Source organism: Zeugodacus cucurbitae, chromosome 4 (genome assembly GCF_028554725.1).
Source record: "Zeugodacus cucurbitae isolate PBARC_wt_2022May chromosome 4, idZeuCucr1.2, whole genome shotgun sequence".
Lineage (NCBI taxonomy): Eukaryota > Metazoa > Arthropoda > Insecta > Diptera > Tephritidae > Zeugodacus > Zeugodacus cucurbitae.
In genome coordinates, this window is record NC_071669.1 from 48,353,713 (window position 1) to 48,375,963 (window position 22,251).

The 22,251-nt window shown below is 32.5% G+C and overlaps 1 protein-coding gene across 4 annotated transcripts in view; it reads right to left on the reverse strand.

Annotated features, from left to right (window-relative positions):
* Nucleotides 1-6,767: 6,767 nt before the first annotated feature.
* Nucleotides 6,768-22,251, reverse strand: part of LOC105220976 (proton-coupled amino acid transporter-like protein CG1139) — a 74,497-nt gene continuing 59,013 nt past the window's right edge. For 3 of the 4 annotated variants that reach the window (XM_029046114.2, XM_029046116.2, XM_029046115.2), the window contains exons 2-6: nt 14,228-14,310; nt 13,776-13,919; nt 8,762-9,574; nt 8,537-8,696; nt 6,768-7,630 (exon numbers count right to left, since the gene is read on the reverse strand). In XM_029046114.2, the coding sequence (XP_028901947.1) occupies nt 7,349-7,630; nt 8,537-8,696; nt 8,762-9,574; nt 13,776-13,919; nt 14,228-14,310 (1,482 nt within the window). In that variant the 3' untranslated portion in view covers nt 6,768-7,348. Of the gene's footprint in view, nt 7,631-8,536; nt 8,697-8,761; nt 9,575-13,775; nt 13,920-14,227; nt 14,311-18,932; nt 20,731-22,251 lie in introns of those variants that run through there. The other variant, XM_011197573.3, reaches the window with a different exon arrangement.

A 22,251-nucleotide genomic window follows, 5' to 3' on the forward strand; every position in this document is an offset into this window, starting at 1 on the left:
ATATTCTAAAAATTAAACAATTTTGAAAATCTTTCAAGAAAGGTTAAAAAGCTTTGAAGAGTTTAGTTCTAACCATGTCTTCCGATTCTGAAGAAATATCTCTAAATTGCTATGAAACACACTTCGAATTAAAGTCATTACTCCAGCATTTTTCTCAATGATAGCATCCATTAAACTAAGCCACCATCACTTAGCGAAGTATTCAATACCGTAATCCGGATATAGACGAAATTACGAACACAAAATGTGCACTTTGAGGCAAAGTATCACAGCGAAGCCAACAGTGCGCTTGCAACCACACCAGTGTACGAGTAGAAGCTTCTCACACAGTTTGTATGCAGGGGGACCTATAAATCAATGAGTCTAGTGTCGCGCAGCCGCAAACCCACCAGCCGACTTGCCGCATATTTTGTGGCATTGCAGCGCACACAATGAGTGGCTTTTAGGCGGACAATTGCATCCTGCCGGGCAAAACTCCTACTGAAACGCAAGCGCAACTATCACAAAATGATGCCACGTGAGACGGTGCAGCGGTGATGGCGCGCTGTGACTGAGGAGCTACCATCAAGCCTCCACAGCGCGCATGCGCAAGTGCAGTGGCATTGTGGCGCACAGGCGTTTTTCATTAGACGCAATACAACGCCTTTAGAGCGCTGCTACTAACAACAACCAACAACATCTGCAGCAGCAGCAACACACATATATTTACAATGCCTGGCATCTTCATCATCACAATCAGCTTGTGTTTGCAAATGTTGCCAATATATGCTACAATTTCCTTGGCATTGTCTGCAATTCTTCTTCGCATTCCATGCTTTGCCTCCGCACTTGCGCGCTCGTCCGCAGACTTCCATTTGTCGCCGCAAAAACTGCGAAGGTGGACTGGCTGTGGTCGCATCGATTTGAATATGAAATGTTGCACAGTCGGCGCGCCGTAAATCATGGCGCGCGTTGCAACGTTGCAAATATGAGTTAATCTCATTGGTCGCGGCTCAACGCGCCAGCCAAGTGATGTGTTTATTTTCGAGCAGACGCGGCAAGCAACCTGCACCGGCGCAACGATTGAGTTGCAAGCGTTTTGTGCGCCACTCTGGCATTAAGCGATTTTCACTTGTAATTCGCGCGCCACTTTGTTGCATACACGTCAATAATGTTGCATGCTGCGCTGTTGCTTTATATATAAATTACGCGGCGCATGATTTATGCCAGCACAACAACAACAACAACAACAATGATAAAGATGATAGCATTGTCAAGTGTCGTCTGGACGTCGTGAAAATGGTGTGGGTGCATTACCATGCGTCAGTCAAATGATATTTATTTATGAAGCGCCTTAAAAGTAATGTCTTTATATAGTTAAAGAGATGCATACATACAGGCAAACAATAAAACGCCATAATTTTAGAATCAATTAAAATCCACTTACCCCTCAATTGTCAGCTTGTAGCGCGGTGGCGCGCGTTGCAGGTTCTTTCGCTGCAGCACTTCTAGCGGTACGCTGCCCCTGGTCATACACTTCCTTTTTGGGTATTGTGCAATTTGTACTCGTGCACTCCACTCACCTGCGCCGGACTGGTAAGCGCACCAGCTTCGTCGCTCTTAGTTTTTGGCGCGCGATGGCGCATGCGCACGCGCAGGCGTTGAATTTCATACTTTGGCGTTTGCATTGTTTCGTTACGATATGAGATTTGAGTTTTTGCATAGCATTTTGGGCAAATCATAAAAGGTGATTTCGGCGCACGTGTCTCTGCATCTATTTGCACAAACAATGGAATTTAGCCGAATTTGTTGGCATTTTTTTTACATGCTTAGCAAGCTCCCACATAAGCGCCTGTGTATGTGAGTTGGTTTGGATTTTCATATTATTTATTCAATATCGTTTTTATAGATAGGTATAAAATTTTATATGGATTATTGTAGTTTAATTTAGCTAACGGTTCTTTCTAACTGCTGAAGATATCGGTTTATATATTTAAAAATTATCGGATATCGATTAGTATATACTTATATGAGAATAACCTGGTTAAATATATACCTTTAGGGGTCTAATGGATGTCAATAGAACTCAGAACTCAGCTAAGGCTCAGCTTCAATACGGATGCGGTATTCTACTAGATCCTGCGGCACTACTTAGGTCTGACAATGGCAATTGGTCTACCAGCCATCCATCGTCTGCGGTATTCGTCGTTTATGTTTAAGAGAACATAAATCTTCCGCAAAACCTTTCTCTCGAAAACTCCTAGTGCCGTCTCATCAGATGCTGATATCGTCCACGATTCACAAAACAATCGGTTGGATATTGGAGCACACCAACTTTTTTCGATAGATAGACTCAACTGTAGAAAAGAAATTCCTCCGTTTTTCGAAGTTAGCAACCAAAATCGAAATATTTACTTTAAATTTCGAAAATGGGCATATGAAGAATGGTTATTATTAATACGAGGTCTGCTATATATATTTCTGGCCTAGACGCAATCTGACATTTCCATTGGAAAGTTTGACATTTTTTAGCATAACATCACTCATAACGTTTTGTCATTTAATCGTGAATTGTTTTATTTACAGGGAATTAAAAAATTCATCTTGGTCAAAAAATGGTATTAACTCGTGAACATTTTCGTACGATCATTTTTCACAACTTTCGACGTGGATTATGGAGACAAGAGTGCATCGATGAACTAAAATCTTTGTATGGCTATGAAGCACCATCCTATAGCACTGTGAAAAACTGGTACAACGAATTCAATCGTGGCCGACGCTCGCTCAAAGACGAATTCCGTGAAGGTCGTCCAAAAACTGCCGTTGTGCCAGAAAACATCGATGCCGTACGTGAACTGATAATGCAAGACCGTCATGTAACATACCTTCAGATAGAGGCATGCCTATGCATTTCTCCCACCAGCATACATTCGATATTGCATGAACACCTGGCCGTAAAAAAAGGTTTGTTCTTGTTGGATCCCACACAATTTGACAAACGCTCAAAAAAAGTGCTTAGAAAATTAGTTTGAGCGCATGCAAAAGTGTATAAATCTTGATGGAGAATATTTTGAAAAACAATAAAACTATTTTCGTTGATAAATATTCCTATTTTCATTATTAGGCCAGAAATATATATAGCAGCCCTCGTAACAGGATCTTATATGAAATAAAAAATATGGATACAATCTACCTTTTTTTATATTTCAATGGTCTAAAAAATTTTGATCAAGCTTATGAAGCAGATGATATGGATCTTCGAAAGAAATTAAAACTTACATGTATCTTTAAACAAATTTTTTTTAAGATACATTTTTTTAAAGACAGGACTTCACAAGAAAGACAGGACTTCACCCTCAGAATTTACTGTGAAGAAAGCAAAGACTCTCCAAGAGAAAATGTGAGAGCCCCCTTTTATGGGATAACTTACCTAGACTACATGGAGACGATCGATGGCTTTTACAATACCGAATTATTTAGTCGATTCGATTTTTATTTGCGAAACGGCTTGTCTACTATGATAAGGCGGCGATGTTATTACGTACAAATTTATTGATTCACGCTACAAACTGCTGCCCAATCCAACCTTTGCGTCAAATAAGGAGTTTATCACTTAGTTTTTATATTGTATTGAGTTAAGAGAGCCTATGCTAAGAAATCAATCAACATTTTTCAAAATTTTCGCTTTATTCTTGTAAAATAATGAATTACCGGCCAGCTTTGTATTATGCATCCGTATGAATATTTCATAATTTTAAATATAAATTTCTAAATGCATATATGTATGTACAAAATGCTTTGCTATGCTTATTTATTCCTACAAGGCACTCCGGCATGATCACTTTCAAATAATGCTGCATACTTTTAGGCGCAACGATCTCACATGATCAAGTTAAAATCAGAAATATACCAACAATAAACATTCGAGGGGGTAATTTAGTTAAGAGCAGTTCGAGAATGGGAAATTATTTGTAATATATAAGGAATAGTACATATGCATATGTATGTATGTATTAATCGAGACAGACATAAGTTTTTATAATCAGAAACATGCATACTGCATCAAGGATGTTTCGCACTAATAAAACTGATTCAAAATCCATTAAATTTGTTTTAATTGTGAGAAAATGTATTTTTATTTTTCGAAATAAATATTCTAGCAAATTTATGTGGTTATTAAATATTATAACAATCTTTATATTATTTAGTATTTTTATATAAAAATAGAATAATTATTTGAAATATTAGTTTGCATTAAAAACCAGCTTATTTTTTCGCAAATATTAGAGATGTTTGCTTCAATAACAAATTAAATCTAAAAAATTATGATTTTTTTTTATTTTTTTTATTTTTTAAATTTTATTTATTTATTTTATTTTAAATTTATTATTTTATTTAAATAATATCAAATAATAACACAAGCTCTTGGTTTTTCTTTTCTTAAACTTATTTTATTTAAAATTGTATTTGTTGCAAAATTAAAATCAAAACATAATCACGAATACAAGTAAATATTTTCTTTACAAAGATAGTTGATTTCTGTTTTTACAATAATAATGGGTATTTCTTATATAAATAAAATCGTTTGATAAAACTGTTTTTTGGGCAAGAAACAAAACAATAAATCTAAATAGGTTTGTATGTATGCAATTAATTAGCAATATAATAAATTGGCTGCAAATAATTTAGCAAATCTACGCCTATTGCTTGCATTCAATTTCCGTTAAGTGGAATTGTGTATTTGTTGACCTTTACTGCTTAAAAATATATGTATGTATGTATATATATGTATAGCACAGCTTCGCAAAATGGCGTTGTGATACAAAAAAGCATATCACACGCATTTCAAGTTTATTATTGTTATTAGTTGTTGTAAAATTTTGTCTAAAACACAGTTTGACCGTTGTACATACATATGTATGTGTTTGTGTGTGTATAATACAATCTAAGTATATATATACATATGTATATACATACAAAGCATAATAATGAGCACAAAATTGCTTGCCAATGAATTATTATTGTGCAAAATGTTTTTGTTTTTGTGATTTTTGTTTTGTTTTTTTTTTTTGATAAAATGAGTTGCGTGAAATTTTGGGTCTTTTAGTGATTTTTGATGAATTTTTTTTATGATGAATTGCTTTATGCCAAAGTTTTGCGAATGCGTGTGTGTGATTTCTGCAATATGATTACTTTAAATTACTTATTTAAACAAAAATAATAATAATAACAACACAATTGTGTTAGTGTTAGGAACATTTGCAACAAATTAGATTTGGTAGTAGTTACTTTGTTATGCTTCTTCTTCTTCTTTTTTAAATTAATTAGTGAATTTGTCATATTATCACGTATGCCAAGTCGCGCAAACATGATGTGGGCAAAATTATTAAATTCCTTTTTTGACATTTAAAGTGAATTTTTTTTAAATAAAATGTTAAAATTGCAAAAAAATATTAAGAAAAAAATTAACTAAAAAATTAAAAAAAATGAACATATAAAATTTCTGAACAAAATTCAAATAAAATAATTTTAATAGAGTTGACAAAATGTTTAATTCCTTTCTTGAAATTTAAAGCAATATTTTTAACATTAAAGTTAAAAAAAATTAAAATAAATTATTTAAAAAAAAAAATTAATTTTTTAATACAACATTTTAGTTCTGTTGCCTTTTATTTTTTTAAAATTTTGAAATTTAAAAAACTTTAATTGAACAAAATTTATTTTTCAAATTTAATAAAAAAATTAATTGAAAAAAAATTTATTTTCAAATTTAATATAAAAAAATTAATTGAAAAAAATTTATTTTTTAATTCTTCTTGTATTTTGTATTTAATGAAAAAAAAAATATTTTTTTAATTTTTTAATAAAAAAAATTATAAAAAAATTTTATTCTATATATTTTTTATATTTAAAAAAAAATATTTTAATAAAAAACATTTAATTGAAAAAAAATTAATTTTTAATACAAGAAATTTAATGAAAGAAAATTAAATTTTTAATAAAAAAAAATTTATAAAAAAAATTTAATTTTGAATAAAAAAAATTATGAAAAAATTTAATTTTTTAATAAGAAAACTAAGTAATTAAGAGCATCTTTTAAATTGTTTACTGATAAAAATTTAACAAAATTTGTCGAAATTTTAAACCAAAATATTTTTTTTTTATTTAAAATCTTTTTTATAAATATTGACATCTTTCAAAAATATTGACTTAAAAAAATTAAATTAAAAAAATTAACAAAATTTAATAAAAAAAATTTAAATTAAAAATAAAAAAAAAAAAATTCAATTTTTTTTAATACAAAAAACACAAAAAAAAAACAAAAAATTAAAAATAAAAAATAAAAATTTTAAGTTAATTAAAAAAAAATAATAAATTTAAAACTATTGTAAATCCACCGCAATGTCACAATTTGTTTACAAATATCTTGTTTACCGTTTAAAATTAAAGCATTTCATTAAATATATTTTTACTTTTTCATTAAAAGTTTGCGCAAACTATTTACTCAATAATCTGCGTCAACAGCCACGTAAACCACATAAAGTGAATACTTCATTTGCATATTTGCGTACATTAGATATTAGAAATTAGCATAAATTGCATTAAAATAAAATCTTTGAAAAAACTTCACAGACCAATTGGTGTTCGCCAGCTGGACGCGTACGGACGCAGCCGGCGAAGAAACAACAAAAATAAAACGAATACTACATTATTACTACTTTGCTTGTCGCATTTTCGCGAAAAAAAAATGAAAATTGAAATCTTTACATACATACAATTACAATGTGTTTGTTTTTGTTTTTTTTTTTGTTATCGTTTACAAACTAAATAAAAATCTTACATGACTAAATCAACTGTGTGTGTGTGTGTAGACCAACGCAATACACGCTCTCACGCTATATATATAGCAAACTTCAACGGTAATTTGTTCAGAAAAAATTTGGTGATTTGATTTAAGATTCTTGTTTTGTTTCTCAATTCTCGTTTATAAATTTTAAAATTAACGCTTTACTCTATATATGTATATATGTATAATATGTATATGTGTGTATTTGCTTACTAATTACAAGTAGTTCTACGAATTGTGTTAACTGTTCATTTGTTTTGGTTTGGTTTGGTTAAAATTAATGTACGATGTGCAAAATACGCGCACACATCGACATAAAGCTGCATTTTTTGTTGTTGTTTTTGTGTTTTTTTTTGTTTTACGCTTTCTACTAAACTACATCACTAACACTATATGCATATGTATTTATGTATATATTAGATTATTATTATCTTGCATTAATTAAATTTATATTTTTTTTGTTTTTTTTTTTTGTTTTTGTTTTTGTTATTTTGTGATACTGCAGTTCACACAATGCTTCAATTATGAAGCATTTTCACCAATATGGCTACCACTGAATTCGGCATGGAACTCGAGTATGCTTACATATAAGCCAGTTACGAAACCAACTACACCGAAGAGAATCAGTCCAATATCCTTCCATAGACGCCACTTGAAACGGCCATAGCCGGGTTCCTCATAGTACACGGCCAACTCGATAATCGATGGTATCATCATGCCGAGCGTACTCAGGCACACAGCACCGATTAGCGAGATGAAGGGACCCAAATTGGGTAACGCAACGGCAATGGCGCCGCAGAGGATCTGAAAGAAATTGCAGAAGGCATTAGTAAATATTTGGTAATATATTTAGATCCTCGAACTCGAATCAATGAACATTCAAGGTAAATAAAAAATTTTGAAAAATCATATATAATCAGGGAGTTATCCACTTCTTAACATGGTCACAACACATAGTAAACTCTCGAGTATAATTCATGATCTAGTTGACTACTTTCTCTTTCTTTCTGTCTTTCGAAGACTCTGTAGACAAATAAAACTAATGTTTGGTATTAAAACTAAATTGACGGTAGTTATTGTTCCCCCGCATCTCAGATTCGTTCCTCAGAGAGTCGGTTCTATGTAACTTGAAATTTACGTCCATAAATAGGTGCGATCGATGAGGAAGTATATCACTCACTGAGTGATCTAAGGTCTCTTAATATGAACACACAAAAAGAATCGAACGGTACGGACATCCAGGTATTTTCAATATTCTGTATCTGATCTGACGGATCGACACATAATGCAGAAACATATAACTAATTTAAGGGATCCGCAGTAACCAAAGATCCATTGATAGATCTTAAATCTGTTCCATACTCGCCTGAGCTTCTAGAGAACAGAATAATATTGATCTATCTTTTCCACATATGTATATCATATTTCTTACTAGAGCCTCAACTTAAAAATAAGTAGAGATATCCATTTGGGATTCCTTATAATAGAAATACAATTAGTTAAAGAATCATTAAAGAAGAAGACATATATTATGGGAATGACGTTTCCTTGACTTAGACCTTGAAATATTTGTGTTGGAGAGAGCTGAACTCGATAAAACTGAGTACTAAACATTTCTCTCAATTTTATTTTTTTAAAACTATCTGAGTGATTAAATGAAAATCTCGTTTCGAGATATTTATGACCCATAAAAATAAATAAAATACTCACCACCAAAGCAATGCGCAGAGAATATTCGGTAATATTTTTGCGCTCTTCGGAGATCTTGTGCGAAATGCCCTTCCAAATAATGCTCACAGGCACATAGAACTGCAGCGTAAATGTGAAGAAGATAGCGATGGCAATCATAAGCTTGACAGACTGAGCCAATCTGTGAATCAAATGAAGAACAGTTAGAACATTATGGCAATATTTATAGATACTACAACAACTTACTTGTCTTCGGTCGGTAAATTCAATGTAATGCTGCCTTGGGTTTTCGAGCCATACTTCAAGTAACCGAAGAATCCAACCAAAGTGTACAGCGAAATCACAACACCCATACCGAAGTTCAACACCGAGGGGCAACCAATGAAATGTGTAGGGTTCTTCATGTCATTCTCCAATGACATAACTACACCAATACCTTCCAATGCAAAGATGACAGTGCCGAAGAAGAGTGGCCATTGCACAACATTCGCAACGCCTTCGCGTTCCGATGGTGAGGGCAAATCATCGAATACATAAACGAATGTAATCACAATGCCGACAAACATCAAAATATTGGCGATCATCGAGAACGGTGTGAGATACTTCAGATTGCGCACCAGGCACATAACCAACAACGGACAGGTAACGATTATAATCCAAACACGTATATTCAATGGTTCATCCATATATTCATCCAACACCGCCTTGACATTTGTACCGACGAACACCAGATAAATGCAACAGCAACCAATCAAATCGATGACGAGAAAAACATTGACCATGAAACGGATGAAACGAGACCAGCGATTCAAACCGGGCGGTCCATCAAGGAAGGCTTGTTCGGCCACATCGGCAAAACCCATCATCGGTATCTTGCGACGCCGGCAAAGTATATGTGCGCACTTGACGAGTATATGCACACAATAGGTGCAAAGTGTGCCCACCGCAAAGGTGGCGATTAAACCCATCCATAGACCGGCATTCATGAAGGCCATCGGCATGGCGAGTATACCAGAGCCGAGTGAACCCTTCAGCAGATGCACGAGGGTCTCCATATCGCTGTAAATTAGAGAAAAGGAAAATATTAGTAGATGTAGAGGATTATCATACATATAAGGGAAGTATCCCGAACTTCCCTGAAACAAAGAGTATATCCCGTCTAACTAAAACTTCATTATTATTCAAAAGTATAAACTTGTTAAAACTAATCAGAGGACAATCTCTCAACTGTGGATTTAAGTTGAACAGTTTTAAAGAAGTGCACCTCTTTTTGAGATCTTTAATCAGACAACCAACTAAAAGAACTACTAGTATATAACTCTGAGGCTTAGTCATTATATACATCATGGAAAAGTCCAGAGAAAGGCAGAAAATATAACGTAAAACCTGTAAGTCCTTTGGTTTAGTTCTTTCCTCACAAATTCGAATTCTAGTAACAACTGCAGATGTAATCCACTCTTGAACAATCCCATCATTAGGAGTAAAGGTTGATGGAACTCCTAGAGGATTAAATCAAACCTCTCTACGAAAGTTAATGGGTTGATAGAGAAGAAAGTCATCTCCATAAATCTTTTAATGTCTTCCAGATATGATGGCTCAATTATCGGATGGCTAAAATCTTAGATAGAAAACGAACGACACAAAACCTATATGCATTCAATGGAACCATTTATAGAAAAGTAAAGACGGCAAAAAATATTCAGTCTGCCGACAAGTTGAGTTCAAAACACCTTTATTTCATCTAATAGCAAATAGAAATATTTCAGTAGTCATAATTTATATCTTGTATAGCTCGAAACCCAAGTTTTTCCTAAACGATTTTTCAACTATAAATTTTTATCGCATAAAACATTAAACAGAGAGGGCTGATAACAAATAATCAATGATATTATCTAATTGGAGTGTCAGAAACGTCTTGAAATCCAGGACAGGTTTCGTATTCTTCGACGATAAAAACGGAAATATTCAATAGAGATTTGAACTTATTTGCATTATGTTCGAAAATGTTTTAACTTTCGTATTTCTCGAACGGTTACAATGTTAGGGAACAATCAGATCATTCATAACCGCATGATCGCGAAGTCTATATTTTTACTCGCAATATACTAAATAACAAAAACTCTGACCCCTATTTTAGGTTAATCATACTTGAAACAAATATCAAAGTTTGCCAAAAAATTGCAAAAGGGCGTCAACAAAACAAATTAATCACAGATAATTGACAAAAATAAGTGCAGTAGGCACACAAAATAATGCTTCAGAGTGCCGTTTTTCTTAAATAAATTACAAAAATAAATTCTATTTTAAAACTCGTCGATAAAAACAGTCGACTTTAAGTGATAAATTCAAAGGGAATGTGGGCGAAAACATTAAGTAGTGTGAATAGTTGAAATTGTAAACTAAACATAGCTCGCGATCACTGCTTCCTCTCTAAATCTCACACGAACCACTCGTGATGGAAAATTACAAATCGATTTAATTGACAATTTCACATAATAAATCGTCGGTAATTTTCAAAGCGTCTCGCTAAAATGTATATAACAGCCAGAGGGGGCAAAGTGCAAGAAACGAGGAGTCAGTGATCTACACGGCAGTGAGAGTGTGAGTGTTGAGTGATCGTTTAGTCGGGCTTGGCGCCAACTCATATACTTACATGTAAATACAGAGGAAAATCATATTTTCTACAAAATCACTTGGCGTCTACAACTCGTACCCTCATAGATAAATTACACACATGAAAAAATCTTTATTTTCAGCGTTGCAATCGTATTTATCTAAATGCATTTGACGCTTTATCTTCGTTTTATTTTTATTATTTTTACTCTCTTCGCATCAATTTATTTTTGGCTCGTACATTTTTGCAACATTTTTTTCATTACCAAGGACACCTCTAGATGGTCGGTGCCAAGTTTCGGCGACGCCATGTAAAAATTTCCGCTGACGTCGTTGTGTCGCGATCTATGGCATACCTTAGTAGATGCAACAGTGGCAATGTTTCTCGTGTTTTGTGTGGGTTTTCGGTACAAAGTTTGTTCGAGTGGAAAATTACCGGCAGCCACGAAATTTGTTTGCTGATCTCAATGGACGTTTGTTGCGAAAATTTGCAAAACATTTCAATCGGTTTTTTGCCGAGGTTTTTTGCGCGTTTTCACTGTTTCGATGGCAATGGCCGTTATCGAAGTTCAAGATCATAGAATATCATTGACCAGCCAATTTGGGAAGTGTTGACTTTTTTGGTACACCATTTTGTTGTTATTGATGCTTGAGGGCAAGATTTTGCTTTCAATATCAGCAGGGTTATTTCCTAATCCGGTTCTTTTCATTTTCATGTACATTATTTCGTGATTTATATCATTTACATTTCGGTAGCATTTTGAATAAATGTTACTTTTGCCTATGAAGCCTCATCTCAAAACTATTCAAATTATATAAATCCAAAATAACTTACGATATCCACCATTAATACTTCAAAAGCGATTTTTGTTATCATGTTTGAAGATCACTTCAGTACAGCGTGATCCTGACGACTAACAGAACCATATTTAATATATATGTGACCTGGTCTACGAAAAGGGAGCTAACGTGCGAAAACTAGTTTTCTGGGAAACAGCTCTTATAAATAAACAACTCGTTTCAAAAAAGCATCTCATCTTCCATCCGAAGCAACTAAAAAGTGAAAATTGATTTTTTGACACCTAAGCCCCCTTTCCGTAGACCAGGTCACATATATTATATAATTTAAGATATTAAAGATCATTGGGACTGCGATCTATTCCAAAAACAGTAATATTCAACCTACTTCGAGTCCAATATTTTTGAGATTGAATAAGAGGATGGTCATTACAATATCTAAGCGGTCCAAACTAATAGAGGTGTTCCAAGAAATGTCCCATTCATTCATCATCAGGAAGAACGAAGAAAAAAGGAAACTTGTGATGGATCTAACCTATATCTAAAATGAAAAATATTCTTTTATCAATTCCTTAGAGATGTAAATTATCGTTTGCCCGATAACTTTTAAAATTATTATTAGTGTTGTTCTTGAAACTGTGGAACATGGGATCTTTATGTGTTTTAAGCATTATTTCTGAATTTATAAATTTTAATAATAATGCTATGGTACTCCTACCCTTATTTTTGAATTATATGTGATAAAAATTTCCTCCAATATTTACTTATTCAATCAAACAACAATAACTACTAAAGTAAACAACCACAAATCGAATAAATTAGACATATCTAAGGTAAAATAAATATATCCGAAATATATTTAGTCTCAATGCAACCGTCAATCGATCGTAAATATGAGAAATAGCATACACACACTGGGAGAAATGTGAATATTTATTTTTGCTTGAATAAAAATAATAATATTTTCGCTAGCAAGCACAAGGTAGGAGTAATGAGGCATCAGCCCGTGACCTTGACACTTTTTGCGCTTTTAATGATGCATAAGAAATTAAAACTCAATTAAAAGTGTTGCGATGTGATCACCGAACGTAACGGAAAGTTTCGGTGATCTTTATGAAGGGAAATATTGCAATAATACTAATTGTTAATTTCGCAATTTTTTGTCTAATTTAATATGCATTAAAATTATATTCGATACACTTCCATTGAAAAGTATAATATTTATAGATGCACGAGAAAAATATCACAAGATTTGCATTAGTTATGCCAGATTTGTAAACCTATTTTCATAGATTAATTTTATTGTGTCACAGTTGAGTGGAAACAATAATTTTTAATCGAAAATTTACTTTTAATTTAATTTACCTTTCTCCATTACTAAAAGGTGACTCCCATTTTAATAATTTTTTTTCTTAAATTTTTTTTCTATTTTTTTGGTGTACATTCTTTAAATAAATTATTGTACAATTCTAAATTATAAAAAATATTAGTACCTTCCTCCCACTTTTCAGAACATTTTACACAGGAACCATAACTACCCTATCAACATACCCAAGCCCGTTCTTCGATCCATTATTTTTCTGCTCACTAGCTCACTACTTCGAAGCTCCCTACTCCTGTTAAAGCAATTGCATAAAAGCAACTATCCAGTTGAATTCTATACTAAAGAGTCTTACTATATGTCTTTAAGCCTATAACCGCTTGTTATTCTATGTCTACTAAATTATACCAGTTTAAGTGTTTTATACCAGTTGCATGTTCGTTTGACCATTCTTCAAAATTTGACAAATCTATGTCACCTCCCACAGAAAAGATATAAAATTCATATAATAAATGATGCAATACTCACGAGGTCGGGTGATCGACTTTCCGGTGCTCGAACGGATTATAATTGACATCCTCCTCATCGCCTTTCTTTCGTGTCAACACCAATGGCAACGTAGATCCGGCGGCCTGTTGTGCCGGCACATCAACCATATCCGGACGTATGAATCTATCCGAAGAAGTGTACATTTCAAACATTGTTGTTGATGAGTTATTGTCAATGTTTTTATACATTGTTCTTTATAATAATAAATAAACTATTGCACTGTACGAGCGTTTAAATAAACTTAGAAATAACCAGCACCAAAAACTACACAACTACGATTACGTGACAAGGCAAATAATAACGGTTTTAATATGTTTATGTCTTTTACAATTTTTTTTTTTTCAATATATTGATTGCCTTTTTTTGGCAATAGTCAACTAAATAATTTAATAAATATTCAATATAATAGAACACGATTTAATAAAACATACTTTGGTTGACTCGAATTGATCGCGCTACTCCTCGAACCGGTATGCGTCTCGTTGTCATAGCTCGCCGATACTGTCGGGATTTTCTGCAAAGATATTTGAATAGCATAAAGCAAGCGTTAATTTGAGCCAAATGTAAAAATTTTCGTTCTTATTTTTAATTACATGCCACACACACACGCACACCAGCACACAAGTCTATATTATATATAATGCATGTACTTGTTGCAAATATCGGTGAAATTTCTTTTTTATCTTCGAAATTCGGCACATCGTTTTCGTTCGTTTTGCGCGTGTGTGGGTCAAGTGTCTCGTTTTTGTTTATCTGTTAATTGAGTTTATGTATTTTGTAGTATGTGCATTTATACTATTTTTTGGTTATGTGCATGTTGCATATGCCATATATTTTGTTGCATAAAATATTTACGGGAGTTGAAAACAAAAACAGAATATAAAAATAATATTTTCAGAAAATATTGGCTTGATTTGTTTTTTGTATTGATGTTCCCAGCATTTATAGAAATCTCTTGTATTTGAAAACTAGTTATAATATTTTAACTTCACCTTAAAATTGTGGGAAATAAAATTATAGACCTAAAACCTCTTTTTAGTACTTAAATTTTCAAAATGGATGATTTTTTCAATATATTCCTTAAAGCTCATAGATTTTTTTTATTTAATATAAGATATATATATATATGTATTGTGCTAAAATTATAATTATTTTTCAATGATACATTTTTTCATTTATTTTTTTTTTTTAATATTTATTTTTTCCCGTCTCATTTCAAGTTTTATAAATATTTTAGTAAATATAAAGTGTTCGAAAAAAAATGTCTTTTTCTTGTCTCTTTTTTAGTTTACAAAAAAAAATATTTTAAATAAATAATTTTTTGCATAAATATTTGCTTTTTAATTTACAATTTTTTATATTAAAACTGTTAATTTTGAAGAAATTTGTATTGAAATTTTTAATTTTTTTTTTAACTTTTGTTTATCGGCACGATTTTTATATTTATTTTTTTTATTATATTTTTATTAATTTATTTTTTTATGTTGCTTGAAACTTTTATGTTTTTTACTCTTAATTATTTCTATAAAATGTAATAATTATTAATTTAAAAATTTTATTTTACTTTAATTTATTTTTAATTTTGTTATTGAATTTTAATTTTTATTTTTTTATTAAATTTTAATTTTAATTTACATATTTTAAAAATATTTGATTTTTTATCTGATATTATTTAATTATGAATTAATAATAAATAGAAATACTTGAATTACTGTTTAATGAATAATTTAAATAGCAAAATTTTTAACATATAAATTTTATTTTTTTACTCTTAAAATTTTTACAATATTTTAAGAAACTAAATCTAAATAATATCTAAAACAATTTATTTTTAATTAAAAATGGTTATATTATAATTTTAATTATTTTTTTATTACAACTATTTTTTTGAGCCAATATATTGCGAAAATTTTATCAAAACAGTGAGTTTATTGGTGCAAAGTTTGTCAAAAATTCAAATTTTAATATTTATTTTTTTCTTTCTTCCAATAACGAGATCCATGTAATATCGAAAAAATCTTGCTTTATTGATTATAGATGAATAATGAGTTATGATGTCCATGGCAAGAGCATTTTTTTTAGATGTCAAGGAAGATGAGTTACCAATGTAAAACAGAGTTTTCAGAATTTTTAAATAAAAATTTCACAAAATAATGTTTAAATATGTATATTTGATATGCTTAATTGTTGAAATGAAGTATGAAATATAAATATAAGATTGTATATATTAAGAAAAAAAATTAAAAAAACTTTTATTTTCAACCACTGAAACCCACCTAACCACTTAAATGCATTTCGTTCGCCACCGCTGTAGTTCACACTATTCACAGAAAAATTCTCAATACGTTTCGAATCACTCACTAGAATTACGCACACACACTTTGCTTCTAACTGAAAAAATCACTCATTCGCATATGCATCCACTATCAAAAAATCACTGCAGGCTTACAGTGCGTATACGTATCGCAGCGACCTTGAGTGCTTGGCTGCAATAAATGTATGTAATAACACAAGTAGCTAAACGTATGTACCTGTTAAAAGCTGTTGAAAGATCAAAATATTTGATGTTTATTCTATATTTTGTACATTTGCATATGCATGTGTGGATGCGTTTGTTTGCAAAAGAAAAATATTTCGGAGAAAAATCTTTTAAACAGATGGGTGAAAATCGAAAATGGAAATTTTACAGCGGTCAACCACATGGGGGAGACACAGCAACATACAAACACCCACATGTGACTGGCTGTGTATATGCATATATGCAAATATATATTTACTTGCATATAAAAAATTTAAATACATACGAAAAATTTTGATTCAAGCAATCGAAAAATGAAAATATGTTCAAAAACAAGTGAATTCAGTCAATGAATGCGAATAAACGTGCCGTCAACAAACCCTTCACTATTTGCATACCAACAAACAATAATTGTTAAATCTATTATATATGTACATCAGCATATGATAATCGCTAGCAAAATTAGTGAATAATAGATCAACGAGCTCACAACTGTGGCGTCACACAATCACGTGGAAGTTTGTGAAAAGCAGTGTATAAAATAAAAAATACACAAAAGATAATGAAAATAATAAAAATTGCAAAAATGAATTCTTTCAATTCCAAAAATAATTTTTGCTGCATTTCTCTATTATATATATTATTCTAGCTATTATAAATAAGTCGTCAATAGAAGCTAGACGGTCTTTTTCATTAATTTGGTTGAATTTTAGACATTTTCACTCTACATATATGTACTATTGTTGTATATAGATATAAACATATACAGTTAAATATATAGATAAATGAATGAGTAAATTGAATGGAGCAGCTGCGCTCATCTATTTGCCTTAAATGTCTCGACATTAATAACAATGTATAACCAATGCTGAAATTAAGCGCTGCAATATTGTATACACAAACAGAAATTAATAAAAAAAATATAAAAAAATATAAAAATTAATAACAAAAATTTGGCAGACGAATACAACATAGTTTTTTATTGTTTTTGCTATTTTCTCTATTTTCCTTTTTTTATTTTTTTATAATTTTTGCAAAAATTTTTTTTGCGTCAAGTTCATTCACTACACAATATTACGCTTTTCATCATAGAAACATACATAAGTACATATGTACATACATCTATGCATCTATACATATATATATAAGCAGAGAAGTAGAATTATACATATGTATGTATATAATCGCTCAAATCAACACAAATATCTGTGTATGTATATATAGGTAAGTAGCACGCTTTGGCAGCGCTTGCAAAGAATTAGAAAATAAAAACAAAACCAAAAAAAAAACAATCAAATAACAACACAAATTTTTCTGTCTAATTGTGATTTGCAGGCAACGAAAATAGAATTCACGAGCGTATCGCGGAAATCGAAAATCAAAATAGTAAAATGAAATAAATTCATTTCACGAGACTCAAACGGTGCACGCTTCAGTGGGATTTGATGGTTTAACTGATTTCTGTGGAATTAAGTAAAGGATTAGGAAATCATTTTTATGTGTTAATAAACAGTTTTTATATTGATATATATTTTTTCATTAATAGAAAATTGTTTAAAAAATTTTAATTATGGAAAAAAAATAATAAAAAAAAGATATGAGAAGGAAATTATACAGAAATATAATATATTGTGTTTATTTTAATTTAGTACTACTATAGACCACTTTAACTGCCACCAATGTCATTAATATTCCGCTAGTTTTCAGCTAGTTTTCCTATGTTTTCAATTTTTTATTTAATATCGCTTAAAAAAAAGGTTTATTTCACAAATTATTATATAATGCGCCAAAAGGTATGCTATAACAGCACGTAAATTATAAAAATATATCCAAAATTGTATATAATACGCCAAAAAGTATGCTTTATATAGAGCAATAATAGCAAGGTTTCTTTACAAAACTTCAGCGACGAAAAAAAGTGATGCAAAGAGTAAATGAAAGAGATATCTATGCTTCACCGCTGACCTTAGCACTATTTGCTCAACTAGCTCAAACATTATTTGGCTAACTTCCTCAATATTGCGTAAAGCATTATAAGCGGGTTGATTAAAAAAATATCACGTAATAAAATACCATTATATTGAAAAATAAATATAAAGTTAACCTCAAAATTTGGAAATCGAAATAAGATTACCTTATGAATTAGTAAACACTACTGACAAAAGAGACTAAAAAATATATGTGGAAATGTTGCCTACATTTTGGCGCGCATATCACAACGAGCATTTATTGAAAGATTGTCTTAAAATCTTAATTGTTTTACAGAAATTGTCAATCTATGCATCTTTGTATGAAATTGTAAAACACAAATGAGAAATGGGTGCAATGAAAGGTCATCACCTCATAGGTTATAACAACAACCACTCACTAAACTTGATGGATAAGAAGCGAAGCAATTTCCAAAATATATGGCACTGATTTTTATAAACCTTCACTATGATAAGGGAAGCGATGGTTTTAAAAAATATAAGAGATATGATTTTAGGATCTCTTAATACAGATCTTTGAGGCTTCGAAATATGCTCAATAAATATAATCTAAGATACTCTACTCCACTTTATTCCCCATACTTTCCTCAAACACACCACACTCATCCGTTCAACGCTTACTCAACTCACACGCAGCATATTGGCTGTGCCCATGCCTGAGGAAGGAGCCGGTGGCGGCCCCGAACCAGTACTGCTCTTGCGAACAACACCACCGCCCACACCATTACGCATGGCCATCTTCAGTTCGCGTCTGCTCAGCGCTGCCGGCGATAGACGCGTCTCGCGTATTCTGGCCTTTGCCGCGCCGCCGTCCCGCACACCACTCGCGCCAATAGAAGAACGCGTGCTGCTCTGCCTGCGCAACGCATACGTCGTGGCATTGTCGTAACCGCTACCGCCAGCAACGCCGCCAGCGTCATCGCCGTCGCCACCGCCGCCTGCTATGGTGAACGTTTGCAGCTCGTGTTGCGCGCGCGGCGTTTGGGGGAGCTTTGACGAGCTCAGTTTGAATGTTTACGTTGGTCACCGACGCTGAGCGCGAAAAACTGTGCGACATAAACGCGCGGACGCGGACAAACGAACGAGTGAAAACACGAAAATTAGGCGAAAATATGAAATCTAAACAAACACGGTGCGATGCGGTGCGTCCAGTGTCTTCAAGTGACTGAACAAGAATTGGCATACGAACAACAAACACCAGTGTCGCCAAATTTATTATTGCAACAAATGTATGTAGCAATTTTATTTTGTTTTCGAAAAATTTTCAAGTGCAATTTTGCGACGCTGACAGAGATTTTACAAATTGCATTTATGCATTGATTCAATTAGAGCGATGCGAGTTCGCACGGCGCTCGCAGGAGAATTCTATTTGTTTTCTTTTTGTTTTTGTTGTTTTCTTTCGCCTACGTTTTGTGGTGCGCGCGTCCACCAATGCTAGTACCGTCTTTCCGGAAAATCTGTCCTCGACTGTTTCAGCGCCAGTGGAATAGCGCTGTTCTATGAGCGCGGCGCAGCATTTTCGTAGACAAAAATTTTCATTTGCATTTGCACATTTGACTGAGCATCCAAGCGTCGAGTGACGCACCCACTGACAGTCAAATTGTCGCGGCGACAACAACAACGGCCACCCATGGCTGGTTTCGTCAAGCGCGCGGGCGTACGAAATGCGATTGCGATCACAGCGCGATCAAAACACGAAAGAACAACAATGTGTCGCCGCCACTTGACATGCATACTCACATAGAACGCTCAATTGTCATACTAAATACTTGTAGACAAAGTCCCGAACGTGCCGAGTGTACACCAAAATGGTGATTACCATTAAATGGGTAAACAACAATGTTGGTTCAGCGCGGAGGATGTGGCGAACGTGCGCGGCTATCTTGGCATTTCACTAGGTAACGTAATGTGATCATCAAATTGGTGATCGCAATAAAAAAAACTTTCAGATTTTTAATGACGCTAATGATGTACATTAACCTAAGCGACTTAATAAGACATTTAGAATAAGATCTAGAGTGTAAATGAAGCTTTTTGCCATCAACTGCACGTTTAATAAGATGTTTTAAGCTCAGCCCAAAAGCCTCTTCTTCACTAAACTGACCCTCGAAAAATCAAATTTGGTCTGTATAGATCGACGGTTTTCAGTCTTCGAAGGTTCCACGGTCCCGGATATATATACAGCTGGTGCTACAACCGACATCTCATAATTTTTCGCAAAATCTCAACTATTAAAAGCTCTTTTTAGAAAGCTTTTTGCCGGAAATTTATATTCTACTTCGAATGCAGTTATATCTTGTAAAAGCTCGAGGTCGATATTACTAATTAGTAACGAGTTAGAGCAAAAGTTACCGACTTGAAGATTGAGAGGAGCTTTTGGATTCAAAAAAAACTTTGAAGAATGACTTTAGTAATCGTTCCCAATAATAGATGTTACTTTTGAATCAGTTCATGTTCGATGAAAAAGCTCAATTTTTGAAAGCTTCAATGAAAGCTTTTGGATTTAAAAAATAAAATTAAAATATAACTTTATTAATCGTCCAAAAAATAGACCTTTATTTAATATTAGTTCAGGATTCAAGAAAATGTTCAACTTTTGAAAGCGAGAAGCTTTTTTTGTTTAAAACAAATATAAAAAATAACTTTATTAAACGTCCTCAATAATAAATGTTTATTTTAGATCAGTTCATGTTTCACGAAAAAGCTCAACTTTTGAAAGCTTTGAGGGAAGCTTTTTTATTTAAAACAAATATAAAAAATAACTTTATTAAACGTCCTCAATAATAAATGTTTATTTTAGATCAGTTCATGTTTCACGAAAAAGCTCAACTTTTGAAAGCTTCCGAGGAGATTTTTGATTAAAAAAAAATTAAAAAAAAACTTTGTTAATCGTCTTTAATAATAGACCTTTCTTTAAGAGCAGTTCATGATTCACGAAAAAGCTTAACTTTTGAAAGCTTCTTTTTAGAAAGCTCAGTCTCTTAAGCTTTTTCCTAAAAGCTCTTTTTTTTTACTTTTGATGCTTAAACGTAATAGTTAATTATAATTCTATAGTTAATGGAACCAAACTGAATATATTTATTACTTTTAATCCCACACATTACAAACCGTTGCTTCAAAGAACCCAACAGCTACAACAATTTCCCTTCAAATACTATTTCCTATAGCTTACAGCATCGACCACTACTCGCCCAACACCTTACTTTGGTATGCAGCAAGCCACATAATAAAAATGTCAATTAACATGCCATATAAAATGCATAAAATACAACAACAACATACAAGTGGGAACAAGTCCCCCACGCCTTGGCGAAATGAGCCAAACATTCACATTTTATTGACAGTGAAAAAAACAACATAAAGCTTGTCAGGCATACTCAGCAGATTAGCTAAGAGAATAAGAATGCAAAATGTTACATAAAAAGAATGGAAAAACGAATGAAATCGCAGATAAAATGCATTGAGTAGTGAGCGAGTGGTGATCATTGAATGTTTAGCTACAATGTTGCGGCACACCGCTGCATGTACAGCGCATGCAACACTTGTGGTACGAAGAAATCGCGATTGCGAGATTAGTGCGCCAAGTGTCTTTAAACTTGATTTTCATGCAAATCACTTCAATTAATTTGCATAATTTATTGTTACGGTAAATTTGCATACTTATACTTGTATACATCAAGAGACAAGTCAACTACTCACTTGAGCATAGGTTTGAGGTTTAACCATTTGATAGAAACTAAATGACGCCAACGAGGTAGTCAGCGGGTTGCCACTTTTGGCATTATAATGCGGATGAAACGCAATAGATAAACTCGGGCAGTGACGTTGGCGTTTAGCTCAAGTGAACAACAGCAGCAACAAAAGCGAACAAATGCGTCAGAGCGCATGCCGCCAAGCGTCAAGGGGTTGAGTGTATTTTTCGGATTTGATGAAAGAAATTCATCTGAAT